This window comes from Schistocerca cancellata, chromosome 5, assembly GCF_023864275.1.
Source record: "Schistocerca cancellata isolate TAMUIC-IGC-003103 chromosome 5, iqSchCanc2.1, whole genome shotgun sequence".
NCBI lineage: Eukaryota > Metazoa > Arthropoda > Insecta > Orthoptera > Acrididae > Schistocerca > Schistocerca cancellata.
The window spans coordinates 95,663,742-95,681,156 of record NC_064630.1 but is presented as its reverse complement, the minus strand read 5'-3'; the positions used below and the strand labels follow the sequence as shown (position 1 = coordinate 95,681,156).

Here is a 17,415-nt window from a genome sequence, read left to right as displayed (position 1 = left end):
ACTTTCATACTTTTGCTATTAAGTGAGCAGCATTAGAATGATGAATTGGATTTGTAACAAGTGATGAATAGGGGCCAGTGAAGAAAGTTGGCAGTTTTTAAGATCCCTTGTTCAAATGCTGGAGGGGCAGTAGAATGGACTGTGGGCATATGGAAATTTTGTAATGTCCAGTTAATAGATATGCTAATCCTGATGATTACTCATTTTCATAAAAGAACCAACAAAACAAGAATGTCTTTTCAGATCCAAGTCATCTATTAGTTGCTTCTGACTTTGATGTGAGGTAAGCATTAATTCACATCTTTAAAACATATTTTGTAATATTTAAAAGTAGACTTTGGTGTTGTAAATATGTGACTAGTACCAAATACAATTCTATTCTTGTGCTGACTGAGACCAATTTGGTAAGCACAGCAGATGGCCTGGTTACATGTTTATCTGTTGACTGTACAGCATTACATAATAATTACACAATTAAAGTGGTTATAATAAACATGTAAAATATTTCAGCCATTACATAGATATAGAAATGAGGCTATATTATCATTAGGGATTGTATACCTTGGATTTGTAAAACACAAATAATAGTTACAACACTTGTTAAGCATTCTCTACAAAGCTCTACATTTATAAAACACAATTTATAAAACTATCAACATAAGGTTCATAAATAGTTAATACCAGTCATAACAACTTAGATCTGCCTCAACATTTTTTAATTCAGTATAAAAAATAATCTGTAGCAAATATATTATATTAGAAGTAAATAAGCAAGCATTTACAAAAGATGGCAGAAAATTACCCATGTATGTCTAAGTGACAGAAATATTATTTTTTGTTTTTTGAAAGATAAATATCACAATGGAAAATTCATTTCACAAGCAATGTTAATGATGAGAGGTAGAAGGATCATTAAGAATAACTTTTGTTTCTTATTCTGATAGTATGAATAAAAGCAATGGCTAACTACTTTGTGGTGTATATATCATTGAATTACATTTGTGGGATTTGTGCTTAGTCACAACCAAGTCTCCCAGTATTTCAGTGCAGTGAACATCACTTTTGTTACTGAAAGTCAAATTCTTTGAGTGACTATTACAAATTAATTTCACTGTCAGAAACTCCTCGTTGACTATTTCCTTTCTCTCTCCATTGCCCTTTCTAACATTTTACTTTCAGGACTTACTTATATGTAGAAATAAATTGGTGCTTTTTCCTACCCTTCCATATTGGTTCCAGGAAAAATGTCTGTCTGAATTTTGTACATTCGCAAACACAGTGGTGCTGCTGACTTTTAGAACCCTTGTCTATGCAACTAAATTCCACCTTCATTGCCCCCAAAAGCTGTGAGATGTGGCTTGTCTACTTTCTTATCAGACCATACAGCATTGTTTTTAAATTGGCAGAATTAAGTTTTATTGGTTAAATTGCTTTGAAGTGAGCTGTTGTGATAATGATTCCCATCAATAGATACAATGCTTCAGCTCACAGTTTGCAATTTGAAAATATGAACTGCAAAACATGAATAAAGCATTCTGATTGCTCTGCTGATCAGAATTTTTTAAAAAAGAAAATAAATCATTTCTTTGTGTTCATAGAAATAGTCCAACACCAGTGAAAACGTGAGATAGATCTCATTTTTACATAAATTAACCGTGAAAACTTATTCCAGTAACTCCTGCTCACAGAAAAAAGCATGTTTCATGTAGCACGAAATGTCATTCAAGCCACCATTGCGATGAACAGAACCACAGTCTTCACCTGCACTTATGCTGCTATAGCCCAGGTTGTCAGGACTGCTCACAGACCACCAACGATGGTAGCCTGTAGTTGATAATGGCTCACCTGTTAATTTATTAGCACATATAAAATTTAAAATGTCATTTAAAAGTTATCTTATAGAGAACCTAGATATAAATGAGAGTAAAATACTTTGACACGATGGTGACCTCTTTTGCTTAGCAGTTAGAGATAAGTGAATTATGAAAATTAGTAGTAATAGTTATCAAAATTTATTTTAAGATATATAATAAAAAAATTATAAAATGTCTATTTTATAACAATGGCTGTATGCTATGCTACATATTTGTGTAAACTGTGAATTTATTTATTTGGAGAATGTCGTGAAGTTATTTGGCAATACTTGTTATATCATTGAACTATAGAAGAAATGAATTCTGCAGATCACTTATGTTTGAGATAACATTGGGTGCACATTGGTTACTTTGTATTTTTGTACTTTGGCTGCATGGGATTATTCTCCAGTGACTTCAAAGTTCAAAATACAATTCAGTAATATAAATGAAATGAATGATGTGGTGCATTAAATGCACATTAGGCAATTGTAGGAGTCAAATCGTATTACGGCCATCCTGATTCTCATTTCCTGTATATTAAATAAAACTGTAAACAAAAAAATGAACATCTTGCATGACAGTATTGGTTTGAATATAGCCAGACAAATACTTGGTCTTGGAGTCATGTCTGACACGTGTTTTTGTTTAAAATCCATCATACGTTTCAGTGTCAACGTCTTTAAATGTGACAAGAATTACTCTCTCCAAAATGACATGTAAATGTTAACTGTTTACATCTAGACTGTAAGTCATTGTTAATAACTGTTCAACTAGAATCATTATTTTGATGAAGAATAGCATGTAAATTTCAATCAACTTTTTTATTGTATGATGCATAGCCATCAGAGATAGAGCAAATATGAGTCTACTGTTGAGGTTTGCTTACATTAGAAATAAAGGCACTGCTTTTATGTCAGAGGTATATTGGCTTCCTTTCTACCACTAGAGTTCTGTGAGTATGTCATAGCTCAATGAGGTACTTAAAACTTTCAACAAAGTGCAGGAGCATGTAGGGGAACTATGACCCAAGTTTAAAATGATAGCTGGCCACGCACTGGATAGTGTACAGTCACCATGAAGAAACTTCTCAAGAAACAGAGTCTACTGCATAATACGTGCAAAACAAAGCATAATGCTATAGTAGATAGAAAGAGGCTGAATTAAATGTTTTTGGCTGTCAATAGAGCAATGTGTGATGACTTCAATGACTACCATAGCAGAATATTCAAATGATCTTTCACAGATCCCAAAGAAATTCTGGTTGTATGTAAAGGCTCTCAGTGACATCAAAGTGAGTGACCAGTTGCTCATGATTGAGAATTGAAATTGAGGTTAGCACAGCAAAAGGGGAAGTGCTTAATTCCATTTTCAAATGTTCCTTTACAAAATAAAACCCTAGAAACTGCCCCAACTTAATCCTCATACCACTGAAAAGATGAGTGAAATAAGTGTTAATGTCAGTGGTCTTGAGAATCAGCTGAAATTATAAAATGTAACAAAGCTCTGGGGCCCAATGAAATCCCAATCAGATTCTATACTGAATTTATGATGTGAGTTACCCCTCTGCTAACTGTAATCTATTGCAGAGCCCACAAAGAAAAAATTATGCCCAGTAGTTCAAAGAAAGCACAGGTGACACCAGTTTGCTAGAAGAAGGGATCCACAAAACTACTGCCCAATATCCTTGACATCAATTGATTGTAGAATCTTAGGACATATTCTCAACTCAAACATAATAAGGTATCTCAAGCAGAAAGACATCCTCCATGTCAACCAGCGTGAATTCCAAAAGCATTGATCATGTAAAACCCAATTCACAGTTTTCTCACATGACACAAAAGTTTCTGATGAAGACAGTCAGGTAGATGCAGTACTTCCTGATTTCTGAAAATTATTCGACTCAGTACCACATCTACACTTATTGACAAAAGTATGATCATATGAGGTATAAAACAAAATTTATGACTGGATTGAGGATCTTATGGTAGGGAGGGTGCAGTATGTAGTCGCGGATGGAGAGTTGTCTTCAGATGTAGAAATAGCTTCGGATGTGCCCCAGAGAAATGTGTTGGCTCCCTTACTGTTCATATTCTTTATTAATGATCTTGAGGATAATATTAAGAGCAACCTCAGAGTTTTTGCAAATGACAGTTATCTGTTGTGAAGTATTGTCCCAAAGAAGCTGTGTGTGTATTCAATCTGATCTTGCAAAGATTTCAAAGTGGTCCAAGTATTTACAAGTTGTTTCAAATTTTTAGAAATATAAAATGGGGCACTTAACAAAATTAAAAAATGTAGTATCGTATGGCTATAATATCAATGAGTCACAGCCAGAATTGGCCAGCTTCCACAAATACCTAGGTGTAATACTTTTTAGGGTGACAAAATAGAATGATTTAATGATCGCATATGCTCAGTTGTGGAAAAAGCAGGTGGTAGACTTTATTTCATTGGTAGAATACTGGGGAAATTCAATTTGTCTCCAAAGGTGATTGTTTACAAATCATTCATGCAACCTGTTCTGGAATAGGGCTCAGGTGTGTAGAGCCTGTACCAAGTAGGAATAGCAGGGGATACTGAATGTATACAGAGAAGTGCATCACACATGGTTACAGGTTTGTTTGATGTGTGTGAGAGTGCCACAGTGACGCTGAAGAAACTGAACTGGCAGACTCTTGAAGTCAGACATATGCTCTCCTGAGAAAGCCTACTTACAGAGTTATTCTTGGAATGTAATACAATCCCATACTCAATGCTCACTTAGGGATTGTGAGGACAAGATTAATTACAGTACACGCAGAAGCATTTAAATAATCATTCTTCCCATGCTGAGTATGTGAATGGTATGGGAGGAAATCCTAATAACTAGTGCAAGGGCGATATCCTCAACCATGCAGTGACTTCAGAGTATAGATGTAGATTTCGATGTATGTGTAGGTATATGAAGAGACACAGATTGCTTTCTACTTGTTGATCTGTTCTCTCTTACTAAAGTGTGCAAGAGTGTAAGGCTCGCTGTGACTTAGCAGGAAATATGAGTGCTCAGTCTTGCTGTTGTAAAGTAGCATTGACAGGACAAAAATGATCAATTGTTGGGATCGGATGGCCTCTAACAAAGCTGTGTTTTCAGGGACTGTGAAGGATGTATCACAAAAAGTAAGTGATGCTATGTATACAACAGCAAATGTGCTCCATAAGAGGAAGAGTAATGTCTGAACAAAAAGAGTACTATTTGTATATTTTTTTGGTCAAAGCAATTTCTGTTTATGGGCTAATAGTGAGCTGTGTAGCTAATGAGTCATTTCTGTAACGTTTTCAAAGACTGCTGCAAATTTATTTAATAATAATTTAATTTAATAATAATAATAATTAATCACACTTTGTCCTGTTTTCTTGTACTTTCATCAGACACGCAGTAATGTGTGAAAAGTGTGTGTATGACCATAATTGTTAGACATTCTGTGAATAGAGATTAAATATTGAAATAAATTTACAGCAGTCTTTGAAAAAGTTTTATGAATATTTATTTTATTTTATCTATTTATTTATTTATTGTTCCGTGGGACCAAATTAAGGAGAAGTCTCCATGGTCATGGAACGAGTCAATACATGAAATTATAACACGATATCCGAAATTATAACACGATATCCGAAAATTACCTCGAGCAATTAAACAGAGAACCGACTCATGGAGATAACATCTTGGACCTACTGATAACAAACAGACCCGAACTTTTCGACTCTGTAAGCGCAGAACAGGGAATCAGTGATCATAAGGCCGTTGCAGCATCCCTGAATATGGAAGTAAATAGGAATATAAGAAAAGGGAGGAAGGTTTATCTGTTTAGCAAGAGTAATAGAAGGCAGATTTCAGACTACCTAACAGATCAAAACGAAAATTTCAGTTCCGACACTGACAATGTTGAGTGTTTATGGAAGAAGTTCAAGGCAATCGTAAAATGCGTTTTAGACAGGTACGTGCCGAGTAAAACTGTGAGGGACGGGAAAAACCCACCGTGGTACAACAACAAAGTTAGGAAACTACTGCAAAAGCAAAGAGAGCTTCACTCAAAGTTCAAACGCAGCCAAAACCTCTCAGACAAACAGAAGCTAAACGATGTCAAAGTTAGCGTAAGGAGGGCCATGCGTGAAGCGTTCAGTGAATTCGAAAGTAAAATTCTATGTACCGACTTGACAGAAAATCCTAGGAAGTTCTGGTCTTACGTTAAATCAGTAAGTGGATCGAAACAGCATATCCAGACACTCCGGGATGATGAAGGCATTGAAACAGACAATGACACGCGTAAAGAAGCTAAACGATGTCAAAGTTAGCGTAAGGAGGGCCATGCGTGAAGTGTTCAGTGAATTCGAAAGTAAAATTCTATGTACCGACTTGACAGAAAATCCTAGGAAGTTCTGGTCTTACGTTAAATCAGTAAGTGGATCGAAACAGCATATCCAGACACTCCGGGATGATGAAGGCATTGAAACAGACGATGACACGCGTAAAGCTGAAATACTAAACACCTTTTTCCAAAGCTGTTTCACAGAGGAAGACTGCACTGCAGTTCCTTCTCTAAATCCTCGCACAAACGAAAAAATGGCTGACATCGAAATAAGTGTCCAAGGAATAGAAAAGCAACTGGAATCACTCAACAGAGGAAAGTCCACTGGACCTGACGGGACACCAATTCGATTCTACACAGAGTACGCGAAAGAACTTGCCCCCCTTCTAACAGCCGTGTACCGCAAGTCTCTAGAGGAACGGAAGGTTCCAAATGATTGGAAAAGAGCACAGGTAGTCCCAGTCTTCAAGAAGGGTCATCGAGCAGATGCGCAAAACTATAGACCTATATCTCTGACGTCGATCTGTTGTAGAATTTTAGAACATGTTTTTTGCTCGAGTATCATGTCGTTTTTGGAAACCCAGAATCTACTATGTAGGAATCAACATGGATTCCGGAAACAGGCATCGTGAGAGACCCAACTCGCTTTATTTGTTCATGAGACCCAGAAAATATTAGATACAGGCTCCCAGGTAGATGCTATTTTCCTTGACTTCCGGAAGGCGTTCGATACAGTTCCGCACTGTCGCCTGATAAACAAAGTAAGAGCCTACGGAATATCAGACCAGCTGTGTGGCTGGATTGAAGAGTTTTTAGCAAACAGAACACAGCATGTTGTTATCAATGGAGAGACGTCTACAGACGTTAAAGTAACCTCTGGCGTGCCACAGGGGAGTGTTATGGGACCATTGCTTTTCACAATATATGTAAATGACCTAGTAGATAGTGTCGGAAGTTCCATGCGGCTTTTCGCGGATGATGCTGTAATATACAGAGAAGTTGCAGCATTAGAAAATTGTAGCGAAATGCAGAAATATCTGCAGCGGATGGGCACTTGGTGCAGGGAGTGGCAACTGACCATTAACATAGACAAATGTAATTTATTGCGAATACATAGAAAGAAGGATCCTTTATTGTATGATTATATGATAGCAGAACAAACACTGGTAGCAGTTACTTCTGTAAAATATCTGGGAGTATGCATGCGGAATGATTTGAAGTGGAATGATCATATAAAATTAATTGTTTGTAAGGCGGGTACCAGGTTGAATGGTTCAAATGGCTCTGAGCACTATGGGACTTAACATCTGTGGTCATCAGTCCCCTAGAACTTAGAACTACTTAAACCTAACTAACCTAGGGACATCACACACATCCATGCCCGAGGCAGGATTCGAACCTGCGACCATAGCAGTCGCGCGGTTCCGGACTGAGCGCCTAGAACCGCTAGACCACCGCGGCCGGCGTACCAGGTTGAGATTCATTGGGAGAGTCCTTATAAAATGTAGTCCATCAACAAAGGAGGTGGCTTACAAAACACTCGTTCGACCTATACTTGAGTATTGCGCATCAGTGTGGGATCCGTACCAGATCGGGTTGACAGAGGAGATAGAGAAGATCCAAAGAAGAGCGGCGCGTTTCGTCACAGGGTTATTTGGTAACTGTGATAGCGTTACGGAGATGTTTAACAAACTCAAGTGGCAGACTCTGCAAGAGAGGCTCTCTGCATCGCGGTGTAGCTTGCTCGCCAGGTTTCGAGAGGTTGCGTTTCTGGATGAGGTATAGAATATATTGCTTCCCCCTACTTATACCTCCCGAGGTGATCACGAATGTAAAATTAGAGAGATTAGAGCGCGCACGGAGGCTTTCAGACAGTCGTTCTTCCCGCGAACCATACGCGACTGGAACAGGAAAGGGAGGTAATGACAGTGGCACGAAGAGTGCCCTCCACCACACACCGTTGGGTGGCTTGCGGAGTATGAATGTAGATGTAGATGTAGATGTAGATATTAGAAACAGATAAAATGAAATATAAAAAAAACATATTCAGGTGACAAGTCGTAAATTTAAATAAAGAAAATCAACAATGTAACACTGGAATTTGCTTAATTTTTTAGCTCTTTCAGGAGCTCCTCGACAGAATAGAAGGAGTGAGCCATGAGAAAACTCTTCAGTTTAGACTTAAAAGAGTTTGGGGTACTGCTAAGATTTTTGAGTTCTTGTGGTAGCTTATTGAAAATGGATGCAGCAGAATACTGCACTCCTTTCTGCACAAGAGTCAAGGAAGTGCATTCCACATGCACATTGGATTTCTGCCTAGTATTAACTGAGTGAAAGCTGATAACTCTTGGGAATAGCTAATATTGCTAACAACAAACGACATTAAAGAAAATATGTACTGTGAGGGCAACGTCAGAATTCCCAGACTATTGAATAGGGGCCGACAAGAGGTTCTCGAACTTACACCACATAGCTCGAACAGCCCGTTTTTGAGCCAAAAATACCCTTTTTGAATCAGAAGAATTACCCCAAAAAATAATACCATATGACATAAGCGTATATACTTAAACACTTACACACACACACACACACACACACACAGATTGGACAGGACTTTGTGACCACTGACCTACTATCGATATAAACACATCCAGGCAACAGCAGCATCACCTGGCAAGGAATGACTGCTGGTCAAGACACAAACATGATGCATGTAGTATCAGTGACCATGCCATCTGTGTTTAGAATGGGGAAGTCGTGTGATCCTTCTGAGTTTGACCGAGGGAAGCTTGTGATGGCCTGGAGGTTTGGCACAAGTGTTTTGGAAACTGCATGACTTGTCTGGTATTAAAGAATTGCTGAGGTGAGTGTCTGTAATACGTGGTGAAACCATATCCAGACTTTATGGGGTTGGGTGGCCACCCTTCATTATGAGCTTCGGACGTCATAGGCTGGGCAGACTGGTAAAACAGAACAGGCAGTGCACTGTGGCAGAACTAACATAAGACTTTAATGCTGGGCAGAATACAACTGTGTCTAAACACACAGTGCACTGAACACTCCTAACAATGGGATTCCACAGCCAACGACCCATGAATGTGCCAGTGTTAACATAACGACTTTGGCAACTACAACTGGAATGGACCCGTGACCATTGTCATGGTCTGATGAATCCTGATACTTTCTTCATCACGCTGATAGGAGGGCACAAATCCGTTGTCTTCCAGGGGAGCAGCTCCTTGACACCTGCACTGCAGGACAAAGGCTAGGTGGTGGTGACTCCATTATGCTCTGGGGAAAATTAACATGAGCATCCACGAGTCCAGTGGAGCTTGCACAAGGCATCATGAGGGCCAAGGAGTATCATACACAGGTTGCAGACCACAAACACCCCTTCATGGTGATCATGTTTCCTGACGGCAGTGGCATTTTTCAGCAGGGTAATCGGCCATTTCACAATCCCGGGAGTGTGATGGAGTGATTCAAGGAACACAGTGGCGAGTTCCAATTGATGTTCTGACCCCACAACTCACCAGATCTGAACGCAATTGAACACATCTGGGATGTTACTAAACTTGGTTTCAGAGATCATCACCGTCCCTCCCTGGAATTTACAGGAATTAGGTGACTTGTGTGTGCAGGAATAGTGCCAACTCCCTCCAGCAACCCACCAAGGCCTCATTGCTTCCAAGCCATGATGTGTTGCTTCTGTTATCTATGCCAAAGGTGGAGGTACCGGCTATTAGGTAGGTGGTCATAATGTTCAGGTTGATAATTGAATGTTCAAATACACACTTCTACATATATCTACACACATATGAATAATACACACATACAGATATACACAGTATGTCTGCCCTAAGTCATCAGGCGCATTTTATCTGGTGTTTTGGTAGCTATCTGTGATTTTGTTTTTTCAGTGTGTTGCTGGAGTCAGCCCAAACAAATGTCAGTTTGTTTACCAGAACAAACAGAATTATCTTTAAAGCAAAATTTTACAAGCTCATTTGATAGAGCGGTACCAAATTAGTCTAGTGTAATATTCATTTTGCTGGTATGTATTAACTAGGACAGTAAAATATGAAGAATAACCTCAGTGACAGAGCAGCTATACAGCATTATGTTAGCAGTCAGCATGGGCCGGGGTGGCGGTATTGCTGCTAGAGTACTGGTTATTCTTTATGTTTTACTGGCCCCATTAATACATATTGATAAAAAGAAAATCACACTAGACTAATTTGAGATGCTCTATCAAATCAGCCTGTAAAATTTTGATTGAAAAATCTTTTTGTTTGCAACGAAGACAAACCAGTGCTTTATGTCGACAGTGGCTGTTGCATGGAAGACTTGATAATCAGTATTTGTTTGGACTGGCTCCAGCTACATATTGCAACAAAGAAAAATTGTAAATACGTGCTGAAACAATAGTAAAAATGTCCGTGGCAAGTTGTGGGAGAGATATCTGGTATATAATAACCAGAGTCACCACAAGTTCTGGAAATCAGGGAATATCAGGAAATTTCAAATGTATCAGGGAAATTTGAAAAAAAAAAGAAAAAAAGAAACACTGGAAAAATCTCATTTTTTATCTCAGTAGCACGAAACTGTTTGTTTACCGAGTTGCCATGCTTTGTCGCTGGCTGGGCATAGCTGAGTAAGTGCGCCTCTTCCCTACGCTCTCATTCTTACTGCTTCTCTCCTTCCCATCCCTCCCCTTAGCTTGCAGTCAGAGCTGCCACTACTACTTGCTGCTAGCCTAGCAGCTGCCGATGAGAGAGAGGGAGGTGTCCAGAGATGGTTGATGAAGTGGCCAGTTACAGCGGTTGTGTGTGCATGAGTTGCGTCCAGTGATTGTGCGAATGTGTGTGTGCTTTTGTTTTCTGATAAAGGCTATGGCCAAAAATTGTGTGTGTGTGATAGTCTTTCCTATGTGCCTGTCTGTGTCTGAGCGATCCTCTTTACCGTGAGTTGCTACTTATCTTCATTGGTGTTGATTCTCAGAGTATTTGTGCAAGTTATCTGTTGCCTGGGTGATCACCACAATCTCATTTCATCAACATGGTGACTGTGACATGCGGATAGCTGGCCACACGAATGGACTACCATGGCATGCCAAAACTGCAGGCCATTTCTGTGGGCATCTAACAGATCGGGCCTGCCAATCTGAAGCCCGCAGTTTCCCACTAATGTGCCAGCCTTGCCTGTTGGATCTATTCTCATTGATCTGTCCACAGGCAGGGTCTGTCTGTGTGTGGTGTAATGTGGATTTTCATGGTTTATCCATGGACCCAGGACTGTGGTGCTCCTCAGCAGGCCAAAGGCAATGGATTTCAGGAATTGCAACCGTGTCACCACAAGTACATTGTACAGTGCAGTGTTTTATAGAAATTTTATTTATTCTATTACATTTTGGCACTTCGAAAGTAGTTTATGTAGTGGAAAGTGTGGACGATAAGAAGAAGAAAATTGTGGCAGTTGCTGGTAGTTTATACTCATGTATTTCTTGAAAGAAAAATCATGCAATACCTGTAGAATAATAGACACAACAAAGTGGGTAATAACCAACAATAATGAACATAGTAGAACCAACATTTTTTTGGTGGTCACCTATAGTGTCAGTTTACACAACTCTTCCCCACCTTATACATTTCTTTCAAGAGGCCTACTTTTATCTGAGGTTATTGCTGAAAGCAGTGAAGGTGTTTTAAAACACTCTTGTGGATGGAATGAAATGCGTATTTTTGTCACCAAATGGGTTTCACTTTATTGAAATAAAATAACATCAGTGGTCTTAATGAAACATATATACCATTTTATAGCATTTCGGCCACTAAGGCCTTTGTCAGCAGTAGACACACACACACACACACACACACACACACACACACACACACACACACACACACACGAACGCAACATGCACACACATCTGCAGTCTCAGAGAGCTGAGACCACACTGCGAACAGCAGCAGCAGTGCATGATGGGAGTGGTGACTGGGTGGGGGTAAGGGGGAGGCTGGGGCGGGGAGGGGGAGGGATAGTATGTTTGGAGTGGCGGACAGTCAAGTGTTGCAGTTTAGACGGAAGGCAGGAGAGAAGGTGCGGAGGGGGGAGGGGCTAAGTAGCAGAAAGGAGAGAAATAAAAGAAATTAAAAGACTGGGTGTGGCGGTGAAATGACGGCTGTGTAGTGCTGGAATGGGAACAGGGAGGGGGCTGGGTGGGTGTGGACAGTGACTAACGAAGGTTGAGGCCAGAAGGGCTACGGGAACGTAGGATGTATTGCAGGGAAAGTTCCCACCTGCGCAATTCAGAAAAGCTGGTGTTGGTGGGAAGGATCCATATGGCACAGGCTGTGAAGCAGTCATTAAGATGAGGGATATCATGTTTGGCAGCGTGTTCAGCAACCGGGTAGTCCACTTGTTTCTTGGCTACAGTTTGTCGGTGGCCGTTCATGCCGACAGACAGCTTGTTGGTTGTCATGCCTACATAGAATGCAGCACAGAGGTTGAAGCTTAGCTTGTAAATCACATGACTGGTTTCACAGGTAGCCTTGCCTTTGATGGGATAGGTGACGTTAGTGAGCGGACTGGAGTAGGTAGTGGTAGGAGAATGTATGGAACAGGTCTTGCATCTAGGTCTATTACAGGGGTATGAGCCATGAGGTAAGGGATTGGGGGGTTGTGTAAGGATGGACGAGTGTATTGTGTAGGTTGGGTGGACGGTGGAATACCACGGTAGGAGGTTTGGGAAGGATAGTGGGCAGGACATTTCTCATTTCAAGACATGATGAGAGTAATCCAAACCCTGGCGGAGAATGTAATTCAGTTGCTCCAGTCCCAAATGGTACTGAGTTACGAGGGGAATGCTCCTCTGTGGCCGGACTTTGGGAGGTGGTGGGAGACTGGAAAGATAAGGCACGGGAGATTTGTTTTTGTACAAGGTTGGGAGGATAATTACAGTTGGTGAAGGCTTCAGTGAGACCCTCGATATATTTTTAGAGGGACTGCTTATTACTGCAGATGCGACGACTATGGGTGGCTAGGCTTCCATACCAAGCAGTCCCTTCCATTAGATTAGATTAGATTAGATTAGATTTACTTTCATTCCAATTGATCCGTAGTGAGGAGGTCCTCCAGGATGTGGAACACGTCAGAAAAACAACAATACATGACAAATATTTACAACTAAAACAAATAAGCTAATGTACCATTCCACAGGTCCCAAGTGGAATGATCGTCATTTTTTAATGAACACTAAGAGTCATTTTACAAATACTAATGCACTGAATTTAAAATAAAAAAGTTTTTTATTTATTTATAAAGTAATAAACATGTAATACAACTACTGTAATACTTATTTACAATGAACACATTACTGCACTGAAATGGTGCAGAAGTTAGATTATACTTACACACTTACACACACACACACACACACACACACACACACACACACACACAAATTTTCAGTGAATACATTACTGCACTGAAATTGTGTAGAAGTTATGTTGTACTTGTATACAAATCAGTTGGTTTTACTAAGAAATTCATCAATGGAGTAGAAGGAGTTGGCCAGCAATAAATCCTTTAGGCTTCTCTTAAACTGAATTTCATTGGTTGTTAAGCTTTTTATGGCTGCTGGCAAGTTATTGAAAATGTGTGTTCCTGAATAATGCACACCTTTTTGTACAAGACTAAGTGACTTTAAATCCTTGTGAAGATTATTCTTATTTCTAGTATTGATTCCATGAATTGAGCTGTTGGTTTGAAAAAGAGATATATTTTTAATGACAAACTTCATTAAGGAATAAATATATTGGGAAGCTGTAGTTAGTATCCCTAGTTCCCTAAACAGGCTTCTGCAGGATGTTCTTGAGTTCACACCACATATAGTTCTTACTGCACGTTTTTGTGCCCAGAAAACTTTAGCTTGGCTTGATGAATTCCCCAAAAAAATAATCCCATATGACATTATGGAATGAAAGTAAGCATAGTATGCCAGCTTTTTCATTTTTATATCCCCTATGTCTGACAAAATTCGCATTGCAAACAGAGATTTGTTAAGACGCTTCAGCAGTTCTGTGGTGTGCTCCTCCCAGTTGAATTTATTATCAAGCTGTAATCCCAAGAATTTAACACTGTCCACGTCTTCTATCTTCTTGTCATCGTATGTTAGACATATACTCTTGGGACACCCCTTACAAGTTCTGAACTGCATGTAGTGTGTTTTTTCAAAGTTTAGTGACAAAGAATTGGCTAGGAACCAGTGATTAATGTCCACAAATATTTTATTGGCTGATCTTTCTAAGACAACACTTGATTTGCTATTTATTGCAATGTTTGTATCATCAGCAAACAAAACAAACTTGGCATCTGGTAATGTTACTGATGAAAGGTCATTTATATACACAGTCTACTATGCGAAATATGGATTTGCTTTAATGAAGCTAGAATGGAAATGATGTCTGATAGCTGCTCTCTATCATCTTGAAAGATATAAAATAGTTTTCTGAAAACAACATGAATTAAGGATTATCTGAACTAACAGATTTCTGTGTACCACATAGAGCTAGAGAATTTCATTTTACCGTAACAAATCTAAGGTAATGTAGAGAAATATATTAAATAAATTCCACCTGATATTTGTCACTATAAACAGAACTCTTAAAAAGAAAACATAAAGTGTCCTCCTTTGGTATGCTTGTGTAGAAGTTGTCACTAAATTGTCTAGGTTAGTGGAAACTTCATGCACGTTGCAGACATTTAAGCTGACTTCATGGTTCTCGTATGTGAATGATTAGAACCCTGTGCGTTATATAAATTTGTGCCAAAATTCCAGGTTGTATTGTCTTTGTGACATTCTCCCATTATCTTTCACATATTAATTCAAAATTTGTGTCTGTCATTTGAGCCTTTTTTAAATGTCCACAGGTGACACAAAAAATTAAAACTATACTGTCAGCTGAAAACTATCTGGGACTATCTCCAATTGACAGCAATAGCAACCTCATTCAGACAGCCTTTCTCCCCAATTTCAGTATATACCTACTGATGTGTGATCGTCATATTTCATAGTAAATTGATAACTGTAAACTACAGTGTATACTGTACTCCACAAACATTGGCAGCAATGTCTTGTTCAGAAAATAGTTTCCTCTTAATTGCAGTACATATGGTTAGTGCTATAATTACACTTTTTCCCCAGTCATCAACCAGTTTGTTCTTAGAAAAGTTTGACAGTTCACAATTGTGATAGAGACATAACTCATACGAAGTCAACTTCTGTAGCGTGATGTTGTGTTAGTGTATAGTCTGTGATACTGTGTTCCAATTACTTTCTTTACACGTCCTTCAGTGAGCATACCTAGACAAAACTAAATTTGTACATACAAACTTCCAGGTAGCTTTAGGGGCTGTAGCGATCCTGTACAGGGGAGGCATGGACTTGGGAGAATTCAAGATACTACACTTACTCCATACCAACAAGTTTGTAGTTGCATCTTCCATTGCAACTGAAACTGATCCAGTGTGGCACACATCGCATGTTGAGGAGCCTTCTGTGACCCATGTCAAGAGGAAGTAAATGCAAAAGACTAGGAGTCTGTTAATCATCATCAGTACAGAACTCATAATAATTGAAATCACAGAATACTAAGTACAGAATGCTGGCTAAACTCTGAAATTGTCAGCAGTAAGATTATAAATATAAATCTAAGCAGGGCAGGTTTAAAGCCCAAGTGGCTGCTTGTGAGTGCAAAATGTGTATATAGTGTGTACAAATCTTCAAACATCTCATTATCTGACAAAATAGCATTTATCACTCTGTTATCAACATGTATTCCAGATTACACTTCAAAAGAACTTAACTAATCAATCATTTTATACTTTATTCCTAATGTGAAACACACAGAAGATATTTTAATGGTCATTTGTTTGTTAGACAGAGCATGCCGAAGAAATAATCATCAATGAACACTTCCTTGACTTTATTCCAGGTGCAGATACTACTGACAAATGTCTGACCAATGTTCTCTTGAACAAGATGATAAAATGGACAATTCCTTTGAAAAACTAAGCGAGACTAGGGATAGGACAATGGTTCAGGTATGACAGGAAAAGGGTAGGAGTTCAAAAAAGACTTGAAGACTCTAGCCCCTGAGCATTTCTGTTCCATATGAAGGTCATTTGTTACACCTTGTCATGAATGATACTGTGCTACTATGTCCTGTTGCTGTCAACTTTTTCAATACATTTTAAGAAGTTTTCAATTTCTTTTCTGTGTCTACCTATCAATGGGCATTCTGAAGAAGCATTTATCTAATAAGATTGTATGACTTATTAGTGGTACCTTTTGGGGAAGCTGAATAAATGCCTAGGAGCCTCTTAAGCTACTATACTGAATAAGTGTGTGATGCTGTTTAAGAAGCTAGCGAAGAATCTAAAGTAGATGTTTTTGGAGGAAACAGTACCACTAGTATTGCAAGAGAGGTAAAAAAAATTCTGATTTCATTGTTGATGTGAAATATGTTGGGATCAACCATGCCAACAGAGCTCTCTAAAGAGTTGCTGTAAACTTACTGTGTGCTTTGGATCTAGTTGTAAGTGTCGGCAGGTTTTGATGATGATGATGATATAAGAAGAGGACTTTAATAGTGCAAAATGGGGGTGGGGGGGGGGGGACTGGAGACTGTGGTCATTCATGATGCCCTTCTTTGTGATCATCATTACCCTTGTTATCTGACTTTCTCCTGGCTCCCTCACACTTAAGAAATATTCTACTGTGGATCACACTTACCATTTGTGCCACCCTTCTTTGTACAGGGTGTGACGAAGCAAGCTGGGATAATTTTTACTTCCCCTCTTGTTTTGCCATCTGCTTTCTTAAAAATTCGTTTTCTCAACTAATTACCATTAACATACATGAGTATAATCTGCATTTTCATAAAAGAGAAAGGTTGGTCCTCCGTTTTAAAGAATATAACACCATATCTAATTTTGTGCTTAGTTTTATGTATTGATTTTCTAATTTATTTTGAATATTACTAGTAGTACCTTTCATTATATGGCAAAATCAGTAATTGTTTCATAACTTAAACTGCTCATAAACATTTGGAAGACAAAATACTAGTAATCTTAAAGTATATATTTGGCTCTATTTGAAAACATGTTAGCAAAGCTGGCTCTTAATTAATTCCAAAGTAATTATCAGTTTT

At 38.9% G+C, this 17,415-nt stretch overlaps 1 protein-coding gene across 1 annotated transcript in view; it reads right to left on the bottom strand.

The window, feature by feature from the left end:
* Positions 1-1,086: 1,086 nt before the first annotated feature.
* Positions 1,087-17,415, bottom strand: part of LOC126188382 (macrophage mannose receptor 1-like) — a 119,279-nt gene continuing 102,950 nt past the window's right edge. The window contains exon 8 of the mRNA XM_049929981.1: positions 1,087-1,845. Within this exon, the coding sequence (XP_049785938.1) occupies positions 1,664-1,845 (182 nt within the window). The 3' untranslated portion in view covers positions 1,087-1,663. The remainder of the gene's footprint in view (positions 1,846-17,415) is intronic.